The 13,647-nt window shown below is 44.4% G+C and overlaps 2 protein-coding genes across 3 annotated transcripts in view; one reads left to right on the top strand and one right to left on the bottom strand.

The window, feature by feature from the left end:
• The window catches only part of Jchain (joining chain of multimeric IgA and IgM), a 112,391-nt gene that overhangs the window by 13,608 nt on the left and 85,136 nt on the right, over nt 1-13,647 (top strand). The window lies entirely within an intron of this gene.
• Nucleotides 6,585-13,647, bottom strand: part of Enam (enamelin) — a 33,980-nt gene continuing 26,917 nt past the window's right edge. Inside the window, exon 9 of the mRNA XM_045130153.1 lies at nt 6,585-11,403. Within this exon, the coding sequence (XP_044986088.1) occupies nt 8,365-11,403 (3,039 nt within the window). The 3' untranslated portion in view covers nt 6,585-8,364. The remainder of the gene's footprint in view (nt 11,404-13,647) is intronic.

Below are 13,647 nucleotides of genomic sequence, written 5' to 3' on the forward strand. Positions count from 1 at the left end.
GACAGTCCTTTTGCCTTACCATCCCTAGTGCTGGGGTTAAAGGAGTACATTACCACAGCCAGCTGTAAGTGATCACTTAAAAAGAGACTTTCTGGAAGAAAGCCAAGGGTAATTGGCATGTATGTCTAAAGGTACTATGGAGAGAACTGCTGACTCACAATAGACATGCACCTCTGATCTAGGACAGTACAATAGGATAATTACCCTTAATGCATTTTCAGATCTTGGCTGTAGGGCAGCAATGTATATAGGGGGTGAAATACAAATTTTAAGTGTCTAAATACACCAGGCAGGCTATTTCAACATAAGATACTTTTCTCTTTTAAGAAGATGGAAATAAAAATACATAACTCATAGGTTTCTATAAAATTAGGGTATATCCTATGTGTGTGTGTGTGTGTGTGTGTGTGTGTGTGTGTGTGTGTGTGTGTTTGACCCTTAGTGTAGCAGTTGTCGTAGTAAGCATCCCTCTCTGAATTGCACCTGTCACATGCTAATTGTTCTTTTGGATCTTCTCTCTGTCAAGACAACACACATGTTGATATATGTTAGATAAGTGGTTCTCAAACTTTAGAGTGCATGAGAATAACCTGGAAGATGCCTTAAAATACATCACTGAGCTCACCTCCAAAGCTGCTGATGAAGTAGGTCTAGGGTTTTGTCCAGCCTGAGAAATTACAGTTCATTCAAGTTCCCAGGTTCTGCAGGAAGTAGGACGTGCTGAATCATGGCCTTAGAATTCCAGACTTCTGCTTCCACCTAGTGGTTCAATTAAAAGTGAAAGGAGGCTGGGCGTGCTGGTACAGCACTCGGGAGGCAGAGGTAGGAGATTTCTGTGAGTGTGAGCCACCCTGAGACTCCATGTGAGTTCCAGGTTAGTGTGGGCCAGAGTGAGACCCTACCTCAACTCCCCCTAATAGTAAAATGAATAGGCATTGTTTTATTTAGTCCTCATGGGACCCCCATTGAAAAAAGTTAATAGCTGGGTGTGGTGCATACACCTTTAATCTTAGCCCTTTGGAGGCTGAGGAAAGAGGATTGCTGTGAATTTGAGGCCAGCCTGAGACTACATAGTGAGTTCCAGGTTAGCCTGAGCTAGGGCTAAAGTGAGACCCTACCTTGAAAAACCAAATAAATAAATAAATAAATAAAGGTTATAAATAATAAAAATCAAGACATAACAGACTTAAAAAATTTACAGGTAGTATATGGAGAACTGATGTATATGGAGAACTGATGATTGTATTTATCAGTAAAAACCACTACTCTCATCTGTTTAGCATGCTATCTTGTTAACATGTTAAGATCACCCTTCCCAGTAATTCTGAGAAAATACCCAGAAACACTGATAGAGTAGAGATGTTTATAATGACATTACTTATGGTAGTGAAAATTCTAAGAAGCCTCAAGGTTGTCCTCAAGGGAATGCGCTTGTGATGGTTAATTCTGATAGTCAACTTGATGGGCATTTAGAGTTACCTAGGAGACACACTTCTGGGTGAAGGCATTTTCAGAGAGCTTTTAACTGAGGCGGGAAGACCTACCCTGAACAGGGTGGTGCCATGCCTGAATAAAAAGGAACAAAGGAGAAAGCAGGTGGTGCGCCACCATCCGCCCCCTGCTTCCTGACTGTGCTCTCGCTCGTGACTTCTCGCTCCTGCTGCCCCACCACCCCTGCCCCATGGGCTGCACCCTCTAGCCATGAGCCAGGATAAACCTTTCCTTCCTGAAGTTGTTTCTGTCAGTATCTTGTTACTGCAGACAAAAGCAGCTGATACTAAAAGCTGGCACAGAGGTGTGGGGCTGTTGCTGTGATAAAGTTGACTGTGGTCCACAGGCCTTCGGAGCTGTTTGGCACACTGTGGAAGAGTTTGGAGCTCCTGGCCAGAGAAGCCATAGTAGTGCTTTAAGCTCAGCCTGAGGCGCCGTTCTGATGAGAGCTTAGAAGCCAAACTACGAAGAGAAACATGGACTCTTGAGGTTTTAGAGGGAAAAGAAGTATTCAGAACTAGTCTGCAGACCGTTTCTGGTTACGTTTTAGCAAAGAATGTGGCTGTGTTCTGCTGGTGTGCTGAAACTGTGAGGGAGGGTGAAGTCAAAGGTGATGACCAAGTTGTTGGGTGGACATTTCAAGGAAGCAGCACATCCAAGCCGCGGCGTGCTCCGTGCTCAGTGCCTGTATTCAGGTTGACAGCAAGAGGAGCAGAAAGATGCGAGACCATGCAGCTTTGCAAGACCAAGAGCGTGGGCCAGTTTAAATTGGGAACAAGCGGGGAGCAGAACGAGCACCTGTAGTTGATAAAGAGACCAATGGCATTAAGGAGAAACCGGCTGTGCCCTGGGACAAGAGAAAGGTGCCCGAGGAGAAGACCTTGCCCATCACAGGCTAAAGCTGGTAAAAGTGCAAAGTTATTTGCAAGGAGAGAGCCTGCACTAAAGTTCCTGCTTGATCACAGCCATCCTGGAAGCCCCGTTCCAGGCTCCATTGCAAAGGCAAGTAGAGGCCACCACACCATGGCAGCAGGGGGTCAGAGCACATTGTGAGCTGCGACAGAACTTGACAGCACCACCCATCCACATGTTGCTGGTTTTGCAAGCATACAAAATACAAGAGTCACAGATGCTTGTGCCCAGGTTCCAGAAAGCCACTGAAATCAGGCAGTGTGTGACAGGGTCCGATTCCCTGTAAAGTGGCCCCAAGAGGCCATTCCCTTGAGTCTCAGAAGCGGTAAAGGTGAAGCCCAGTTGCAATGGATACCCTAGGATATCGAGCATGACAAGATTGTAGGGTTTTCTCCAAGGAAACCCGAGGCTCAGCGTGGAGCCAGCTCAATAGGGAGGAGGGGAGAGAAAGAGACAGAGAGATAGACACAGGGAGAGAAAGAATGTGATGCAGGTGGCAGAGCTGCAGGGTGGGCCTGCTGCCCAAGGCTGGTGGAGAGATACGCCACTGACAGCTTCAAGTTGCAGACACAGAGCCGCAGGATTTGGTGCTCGCCCTGCTGGGGTCAGATTTTAGTGTGGTCTCATTGGTCCCTGTTGGGCTCTCGTTTCTTCTGTTGGAACAGTTCCTGCATCACTGCATATTGAAAGTGTTATGACTCATTTTTTTGGGGGAGGGTCTTTCAAGGTAGGGTCTCATTCAAAAAAGTTATGTGTTTGGGTGTGAAGTTGACAATGGTTATGGATCAGTTTAACTGTCAATGTGGTGGCGATTTAATAAAGGAGGCAAGACGCAGCTGAGTGTGAATGGCACCATCCACCATCCTGTGGGCTCCTGGAAAGAATAAGAAGGGTCAAAGGGAAAGAGAGTGGAATATCAGCATTCATCTGTGGTGGCCGGGCTCCTGCTGTGCTTGCCCTGCTAGGACGGAGTCTGCCTCAAACTGTGAGTTTTGCTAATATCACAACAATGAGGACAGGAAGTAACTAACACTTCAGAGTATTTTACAGGCAGTGACAATGAAAACCTAAATATTTTTAATTTTGTAGAAATGGATTATACAGTATTAATATTATGAATGTTAATATTATAGGAAAATGTAGGGTATTGCATAAAAGAATGACTAACAGAACACTCCCTTACACATATATACATGAGAAAAGATTTGAGGGAAGTACACAAATGTGATAAGTTTCTATTTCATTTTACTTTTTAGAATCTTTCAAATGTTCTACAAATAATATATATTTTGTAGTCATAGGATTGCTACTTACTAGTTAAAATTTTAATGATGTAATTTGTGAAATCATGTAATTATATATATTTACATATGCATTTAGAGAGAAAGCGGGGCTGGAGAGGTTGCTCAGTGGTTAAAGTGCTTGCCTGCAAAACCTAAGGACCCGGATTTGATTCTCCAGTGCCCACATAAAGTCAGATGCAAAAGGTGGTGAATGCGCCTGGTGTTTGTTTGTAGTGACTAGAGGCCCTGACATGCCCATTCTCTCTCTCTCTACCTCAGAAAGGAAGAAGGAGAGGAAGGAAGGAAGGAAGGAAGGAAGGAAGGAAGGAAGGAAGGAAGGAAGGAAGGAAGGAAGGAAGGAAGGAAGGAAGGAAGGGAGTGATACTGTGTAGCTTTTGCTCTGCCCAGGACATCACGCTGCACAACTTGTAGGCAGCTCTGCCCATGCCCCTCTCCTCCAGCAGTGGTTACTGTGCATATCATCTTGGGGAGGGATCTCATGAGCCTTGTGAGACTCCCTCTTCCCCACTGGGTATGTTTCAACATGGAGGAGATAGCTAGAGAACACATGGCACATGGCACACAACACTCAGAAGACATCCAAACCCCAGCTGAAGGAGCAAGTTGCCACTGAAATTTAATAGCTGATGGACTGACCTTCCAAAAGGCCCTCCACAAAGAAATCAACATCTTTTTTCTTCTAAAAATATCATGATTAGACTCACTTTTGAATGGGATAGTGGGTCATCTGGGAGAATGACATATTAGTCAATATAGGAGAAAAAAAATCTTTCTATTAGATTAAAAAATGTTATTCATTTACAAGAGAGATGGGGCGGGGTGTGTGTGTGTGTGTGAAAGAATGGGCATACCAGAACCTCTAGCCACTGAAAATGAACTCCAGATACATGCACTACTTTGTGCATCTGGCTTTATGTGGGTAGGCAAATGCCTTAACCACCAAGCCATATCTCCAGCCCTCTTTCTAGTAGATTTAACCACCAAGAATACCTTCATTACATAGTGCATGCAGGAGTGAGATTCGTTTACGTGGATAAGCTCAGAGGTAGTTGTTGAACAAGCTCATGTGAAATGCAGAAATAGGAGATGGCAGGCACTCAGACAGATGAAACAGGCACCATGAAAGCCGAGGATGATCGGGAGGTATGGGGACACTGAGAGCAGCTTTGCCTACTCGAAGGTTTTGTGTTTCAAGTTATAGCTCAGTTTCCACTTGTCTCCTTTTCAGTTTTTCCTTTACTGGCATGAATTTTGCTGGTTACCTGCTGGATTGTTTTCTTGCATTGAATTGACTCTAAACTCAAAGTGAGGAAAAGATATACCAATGTCACTGGGACAGGGTGAGGTGCAGATGCATGCAAGAACAAGTGCACAAACTCAAGTGCTATATTCTTTTCTCAAGTCTATTTTCCATCAAGTGTATTTTTCTTGGAGGTTTAAGTTAGCATTTGGCCTGAGTCACAGTGAAACATTTAAAGTTTTGTGAAGTAGGCACAGATGGCACTGATCTGTGGGGTTTAAGTCTAATATCTCTGTTTCCCTTTTTGGTTCTTAGAAATGAATTTTGGTTTCCTGAGGACAAGTCTTTTTTTTATGACTGACAGTAGGGTAAGTGAAAGAACAGGGACAAATATACAGAAATATAAGTATATAAATAAGTAATAAAAGTCACTCACAATTCTCTTTAGTGATGTATAAAGTTATATCTGGTGTGAGTAAACATGTGCTGTGATGTACATCTTTAGATGTGCCACAAAGCCTGAGGACAAATCTCTGTGATTGTGAGGGTTAGGCTGAATTTTTAGAGGTCTGGCTGGAGCCTGCATATCCTCATCAACTTTCCCCCCCTCATGAGTAACAAGTGAACATCTTACCCAGTCATCTAGACCAATGCCTCCAGAGACTGTGTGATAGAACGGCTTCTAAAGCAGGAGGGTGTTAGCCTCGCTGGATTATCTCCTGTATTTGTAATTTTCACACAACCTTCTTTACCACTTATGTGCGGAAGAGGTTGCATCTAACTGTTTTAGAATCAGCGGGACAACTGCTAGATGTAGGAATCCCCCCTAGAAGTGGGACAGTAGTGGCAGGTGGGGAAGGTGGAAGCAAGGGGCCATTGGTCTTCAGAGGCCTCCGTCTCTACTTCAGTGAGTACTTCAGCTTCAGAGAAGACTTTGAGAGCTTTACGGATCACTTACCCAGAGCATACAGGATGGTTGATACCTTTAGTGCCAGGAATACAGCCTGGCACCATGGTTGCAGGAGCATCTCTGTGCTCATGGGAAACACAGTCATTTTCTATTAGAACATTTCCCCTTCTTTTTATTATCTCCTCAAATTTATTATGTTCTCACACTGTGTTGATTGCATTTTTCATTACAGATGATTTTGTAGCAGTACTTGGTGATGTGAATGGGTCAACTGTGTGTCCCGCTCATTATGGGGAAATAGAAGACAGTTTTCAATGAAAGCACTCACACTGAAATTTCAGAAAAAATAATTTTAAATTCAATGCTGGGGCTGGGGAGATGACTCAGTGTTTAAAGGTGCTTGCTTGCAAAAGCTGCTGGCCCAGTTTCGATTACCTAACATATATAGCCAGATGCAAACAGTCCCACGTGCCCTTGGTGTGTGTTTACTGTGGCAAGAGACTATGGTGTGTCCATAAGCACTTACACACACACACACACACACACACACACACACGCACACGCACACACACACACGTGCGCATGCGAGCATGCACACACACACACACACAAATAAAGATATTTTAAAAAGGCAGTGAAACATAATGTACTTATTTATTTTGAAAGGGAAATTATTAACACATAGTTTTATACAGAATGAGTTAATAATTTTTCTGCAAGTGTAAAGCCAGTGGGATGTGGAGGCGTGTAAGCAACCAGCAGGCAGCATAGACAGTCTGTTGTGTGTGACGCCGGTGTTGCTATGTCGAGGAAGCTGAGCACTGGCACTTGGCTCGGCACCCCGCACTGGCCTCTCTCTCACTGGTGGGACAGCCCTCTATGCTGCTCTCACAGGTGTTGGAAGGCATCCCAAAGCCAGGCAGTCCGTAAACATTTATTACTGGGTGTCTCTTAATGCACTTTAGGTGATACAAGACCAAAATTCCTTTTCAGGAGGCTTTTCCAAAATTTTTTAAGATCTTACAAAATCTGTCCCAGGAAATTTTCTTCTAAAAGCTCCTTAGGGATAGAAAGTAACATTTTAAGGAATTTTGAGAATTTTGCCCCTGTAAGCAATATCCAGATAACAGGCCAAAAATGCCTTCAATAATAGTAAAAATCATATTAATAAAGCTCAAATGTATTCTAAGCCAGACAATATAGAAACATCTACTTTACAAAATAATTTACACTATTTAATCAAGATCCCCTGAAGCTGTGTCTGAGTGATTCTACAGGACAAGAAGAAGGAAATCTTAGTCACAGCACACAGTGATGGAATAATTTATAACGAGAGCATAGAGAAAACTATCTGAAGAGGTGCTGTTTCCCAACATGTCTTCTGAGATCTAGAGAAGACGCATTGGTGACAGGCCGCAGCAAGTTGCAGGCTTTGTTTCTGGATGCTCAGCCCCAGAGTGACGCTCTTTAGTTCTCATTCCCTATTTTCCCCTTGACTACTGGTCCTGGCAACAAGCCTGTCTTCCCTTCCCATGGAAGGTATTCCTCTAGCTGAGCAGTATACTCAGTAGAGAACGTGAGAAAATTAAAAAAAAAAAAGTATGCATCGGTGTCTACTGCTTCAAATATTTTCTACAATGATGATTTTGGCTGGCATACAAATTAGGAAGAATTTAGAGAGTAGATACAAAAAGAAGAAAAGAGTATTGAATCTTAAAATCTGAAAATAGAGGAAAAAGACAGATGGAAGTGGCAAAAGTTGGAAAAAGAGGGGGACCGATTGGCAGCAACACACTATGAGACAGAAGAGAGCATGTGAGGCCAGGAGGACAACAGAGGAGCGTGAAGAAAAGACCAGTGGTGGCCCAGAGAGCTAATTGCCATGCCAGCAGTGATAAAGTGGTGGGGAAGAAAAGAGAAAGGCTTGGTGTAGAATGATTGACAGAGAAAGAAAAAGGAAGAAAGGGAAGGATGAAAATAATTAAAGGAAGAAAAAAATGTCAAAAAGAATATTAACTCAAAAAATAAAAAGCTGACAAGAGCCAAGAAGAGTGCATAAGGACCACACTCGTGCGCAGATCTCCGTATATGAAGTACACAGTGAGTGCACCAGGATTACACTGCAGATCCCTATCTAAAATGCAAAGCTGGTTAGATGTGCAAAACCAGACAACTTTGCAAGTAGGGAACTTTGAAAGTAAAATGCGAAATTAACAAGCAAAAGGAAACTAAATCAGATTCATGGCTTCCAAGTTCAAGGAGCAGTGGTCATGGCCTTTATACTTTTTTCTTAGGTATGCACTAATTGTGACGGTGCTGGATCCAGCCAGCCCTAGAGGCCCAATCACTTAAGTCCACCCGGACCACTATTCCTATTGCTGGGAGAGAAAAGTACTTAAGGATCTCCAGACAGTAAGATAATTAAGTCGTAGGGAAAAAGCTGGGGAGCCTTTGGTGTAGAGTGTCCGTTGTTTTCTCTCACCCAGGATTGACTGGATGAAGTTTCCCTAGGCCTGAAGCAGTAAGCAGTCTTGTATCTGGTCCAGTAGGTTGGTGCCCTGGAAGGGCTCAAGCAGAGCATGTTCATCTGTCTTAAATTGGTCTGTGCTTATGCCTTTTGCTTGCTCCTCAGTAGCTGATCTGACCAATGTGCTGGGGTTTTCAGTAGGCACAGGCAGATCACGGTCACTAGTGGGTGGAGGTCCTGGGCTGGGGGAGTGGAGCTCTGCCTGCTTAGAGCCAAAGCAGGGCACCTGTAGGGCGGTGGGCGGCCTACGCTGCTTCTTGCCCTCACCCCCTCCAACCTCACCTTGGACGCTTTTGGACTTCAGGCCTTCGCCAGGTGTCCCGGTGATGAGCCGTTCTGGGGTCAGGCCAGCAGTGCCTTCGCTGACCTGCCTGCTTTCAAAAATGGACTCCAGAACATCATTTCCTCTAACATCACCTTTGGGGCAAGGTGTATGAGGTTGAGTGATGGCTTCAGGAAAGGCCAGGAGTTCCATTTCACCCGGATTCTTCACAGAGCATGGTGTGTTTCTCCTCAGAGTGGACACATCATCTCTAAAAGGGCTCTGGTTTGGGCTTTCTGCTGTCAGCTTATTTTCTGAACTGTTTCTTTGGACAGGAAGGATGCTTGTCGGGGTGACCCCAGGTCTCGTATGCTTGGTGTGACTGCTTTCTGTGTGTGCAGAGTTGGCGTCCTGCTTCTCCCCAAGTGAGGCGCGGTGGGATGGAGTGAAGTCCTGTAGAGCCAGTGGGTTGTCTCTGTGCCCTGCACCAATACAGCAGGACCCTCTCTGGCCTTGGTGAAATAAATGTGCTTCTGTTTGGCCCACGGGATAACTTTGAGGAATTAGGTCTGCGAAAGCCAGATGTTCTCTGTCTGGTGAATTTGACCTCAGAATTTGCATATCATAGTTAAAATTCTCATCTTCATGCCAGGTTGGGTTTCTCTGGAGCCCAGAAGGAGGATTACTGGCATAGGGATAGCTCTGCTTCTGATCTGGTAGATAGGATTTGTATAGACTTGTTGACTGATCCCAGAAATTTCTGGTAAAATATGGCCCACTTTCTTTCTGCTCTGGGGTTGGATTCCTGTGGTCCCAGGAACTCCATGCAGGATAGAGAGTACTTTCTTCTTGTCCAACAGCATTATTCACATAATAGCTTCTGTCTACTGGTGGAGATATGGTGGGACTTGGATTGTACGATGGAAAAGTTTCCTCTGGGCTCCAGGGATAAAACTCAGTGTAAGGAAAACGTTCCTTGGGCTTTGAAGGATTGCCTAAGGAATAGGGAAGATACTCCTTTGGTTGGCTTGTAACATACTGCTCCTGTTCGTAGTGCTTAGTCGTCTGGTGTCCTTTAAAGCTCAGCTCTTCCTCACCCCATCCGCTTCGGCCTGGAAAAGGTTCATCTCCAGTTGGATCAATTGGGTCCTCTTCATTATAAGGGACTGTTTCCTTCTGGTCTGGAGTGATTATGGGGTACTGTGGATTCTTTGGGTGTCCTCTAATATTGGGAGAACCAACTCTCTCATCCCATGTATTGCTTTTGATATGTGGTGAGTTTTTCCTAGGATAATAGGAACTGTATTCATGGTAGAAAACACTTCCCCTAGAGCCATAGGGAGGGTGAGGAATCTTTTCTTCCTGCTTCATGGGATTTTCCTTAAAGACTGGGGGAATTTCTTGGTGGTTCCAGTTGTTTCGTTCAGCAGGAAAATGCTCTCTTGTAGGAGAAGGGATTTCCTCAGGATGTGCAGGTGGATGTGTATTATGCTTTAACTCAGGCTGTTTAGTTTCTGCTTCAAATATTCTTCTTGGCTGTAAAGCAATCCCTTTGGGCAAATTCTGGCCTTGGGTTTGTATGTTGTGATGTGGTACTGCTCTAGAATCTCCTCTTGGGTAGTAGAAGTTTTCACGTTGATCAATAGAAATAACATTCGGGCCTAGCATGCTGTCCTTGGGGTGGGGCAATTTATAATTTGGTCTGTTAACTCCGTATTGTTGAGAGTTTCTCCAGAGGGAAGTTGGATCTTTTGTAGGACCGATTGTTCTTTCTTTTGGACCTACTGACTTTTCCTTTGGGTTTTCGATTTTTACATTATGGCCAACAGCACCCTGTTTGGGACCTAGAGAGGCCACATCAGTTCCCAAGAGGTTTTTACTTGAGGCAGGATTGGCCCCCATGAATGGTTTATTTGAGGCCACGTTGGTCCCCACAAATGGCTTATTTGAAGCCACATTGGTCCCTACAGGCTTATTTGAGGCAGCATTGGCCCTAGTGAATGGCTTATTTGAGGCAGCATTGGCACCAGTGAAGGGCTTATTTGAGGCAGCATTGGCCCCAGTGAAGGGCTTATTTGAGGCAGCATTGGCCCCAGTGAAGGGCTTATTTGAGGCAGCATTGGCCCCAGTGAAGGGCTTATTTGGCCCCTGAAGTTTTCTTCTGAAGTTTGCTGGATTTCCTGCATAGCTGGGATAATTAGCTCTTGAAGTGGGAGGGGATGCCTTTCGATAGATTGGATTTCCAGGGCGAGCTGCTTGTCTGCCTTCCCAAGGAAGGGCATTCCACCGAGGACCCCTTTGGACTGGAGGATTTCGGGGAGGAGGCCTATACTGTCTGTTCCCCGGGCCAGCACCAGTGGTATGCCAGGGTCTTCCTGTAGGAACATTTGGAGTGTTAGGATTTGGATAATTTTCATAAATATTTGGCTTATTTGGCTTCCATGGGGTTTGTCTTCTGGGAACTCCCTGACCTGAAGTATTGGCCGTGGGGGGTGGGAAGACGCCAAGCTGAACTGTAGGGGTGCTCCCGGTACTTGGCCCAGGGGTCCTGCCCCCCACCACGCTTGTGTCGTTCCCTCCGGGGTTGGTTTGGGTGGAGTTAGCTTCCGTCCCTGTTGAGTTAGCCGAGGATTCTGGGGATGGACTCTCAACTTTAGGAGGGTCCTTTTCTTTGGGTTTTTCATAATCTTCAATCTCTTCTGAATAATAAGGACGGCCCCCAAAGCCATGATAGCCATAATAAGGATAATATGGGTTCTGTAGAAAACAAGATGGAAATTAAGAATTATTCCTTGTTCCCTAGCATGGTATTGGAATTGTTTAGTATAAAAGGTGAATCTTGTCAGTTGTAGGCTTCTTTTATTATTTTATTTATTATTATTATTATTATTATTATTATTATTGGTATTTTGAGGTAGGGTTTCACTGTAGTGCAGGCTGACCTGGAAATCACTATGTAGTTTCAGGGTAGCTTTGAACTCATGGCAATCCTCCTACCTCTGCCTCCCAAGTGCTGGGATTAAAAGTGTGCAACACCATGTCTGGCTTATAGGCTTCTTTTTAAAGCCATTGCTGTGGTTCCTTCCTTCCTTTGTTTTTTTCTTTCTTCCTTCTTTCCTTCCCTCCCTCCCTCCTTCCTTCCTTCCTTCCTTCCTTCCTTCCTTCCTTCCTTCCTTCCTTCCTTCCTTCCTTCCTTCCTTCTTTCCTTCCTTCTTTCTGTTCTTCCTTTCTCTCTCTCTTCCTTTTTCTGTTTTTTTTTTTCAAGGTAGGGTCTCACTCTAGCCAAGGCTGACCTGGAATTCACTACATATAGTCTCAGAGTGCCTTGTACTCAAGGCAATCCTCCTATCTCTGCCTCCTAAGTGCTGGGATTAAAGGCCTGCACCACCATGCCCTGCCTGGTATCTTTCTTGAGGTTTGATTCCTCCTCGGTTGCCATGACTCCACTGCCTTTCTGGTGCTCTCCAACCCACAGACACAGGCCTTAAAGCTGAGGGCTTAATTTTTTGTCCTTGTTTTATTATTATTATTTTGTGTGTGTGTGTGAGATATGACATCACTCAATGCTGGCCTTGAAACCTTGGAAATCCTCCTGTCCCAACACCTTGAGTGCTGAAGTTAGAGGCATGAGTGAACCATCACACCCAGCTTAATTTTCAGGTTTTTACTTTTGAAAATTTTTTTATCCTCCTCCTTTCTTTGCCTCTCTCTCCCTCCCTCCCTTCCTCCCTCCCTCTCTCTTTCTTTCACCTTTCTTCCTTACTTTCTCTATCCTTCCCTCTTTCTTTTTTTCTTTCTTCTGACAGAGTCTTGCTACATAGACCAAGCTGGCTTTAAATTTGCAGTGACTTTGCCCAAATGCACCATTGTGCCTGGCCATTTTGTTCTGTGGTTCCACCTCTATCCTCACTTTTCTGGTCTCATTTTGCATACCTACCTTGAGTGATCAATTGAATGCCAGTACTTCTGACTGCCCAAAGTTATGAGTCTGTCAGATAATACTGTCTCCTGAGGCTGTTGCAGCAGGGCAGTCACCCACCCAAACTTCATTCTCCAACACTGCACATCTGAAGGTCAATGACTACACTCAACTCATTCCCTCAGTTTTGCCTTTCTCCTTGGTTGCCCCAGACAGTTAAATACCAAGTCATAGACAATCTAAACTTTCATCTTTGTCCTTTTTTCTTTTATCCCAGCTTCCCTGAGCTATTGCAGTAGTTTTCTTTCTTTCTCAGTGTGTGTGTATGTGTGTGTGTGTGTGTGTGTGTCTGTCTGTCTGTCTGTCTATGTGTGCATGCAGGCATACTTGCTTTTGCATGGGTCTCTGGAGGCCAGAGGACAACCCTGTGTGTTATACTTAGAAACACCATCCATCTTTTTTGTTTGTCTGTTTTTGAGACGTGGTTTGTCATTGGCCTGAAGCTTGCCAATTGAGCCTAACTGGCTGGACAGTGAGCCCCAGTGAGCCCCTGTCTCAGCCTCCACAGCTTTGATGTTATAAGCACATGGCACTATGTTTAGAATTTTTATGTGGATTCTGAGGATCCAACCCATGTTCTCATTCTTGCCATGCAAGCAATTTACTGACTAAGTTATCTTTCCAGCCTTGCAATGGTTTTCTTATTGGCTACTGTTTGTACTATCTTACTTTCATCTAATTTTGCCTTACCACTGCCACCAGAGTAGAAGATCATAGAAATGGGTTCTGAGCATTGTGCCATCTTCATTTTTAAATATATACTTAAAGTTTCCTGTACCTCAAAGGATAAGTGCTAAATTCCTTAGCATAACATGGAATGTAGTGCATCTTGGCACTGAGCAGTGAGGCTCTAGATGGGGGGGGGGGTTAAAATTTCATTAGCTTTGGTACTATGACTGTTGACTATGTTCACTTTGTTCATTTCCAATGTGGACATAATAATAGAGTAACATTAATCATATAACTTGTCATGAAGGTCAAATGAGACAGCACATATAACTCCATACCTGGAACTTGGGACT

The sequence above is a fragment of the Jaculus jaculus genome, chromosome 11, assembly GCF_020740685.1.
Source record: "Jaculus jaculus isolate mJacJac1 chromosome 11, mJacJac1.mat.Y.cur, whole genome shotgun sequence".
Classification (NCBI taxonomy): Eukaryota; Metazoa; Chordata; class Mammalia; order Rodentia; family Dipodidae; genus Jaculus; species Jaculus jaculus.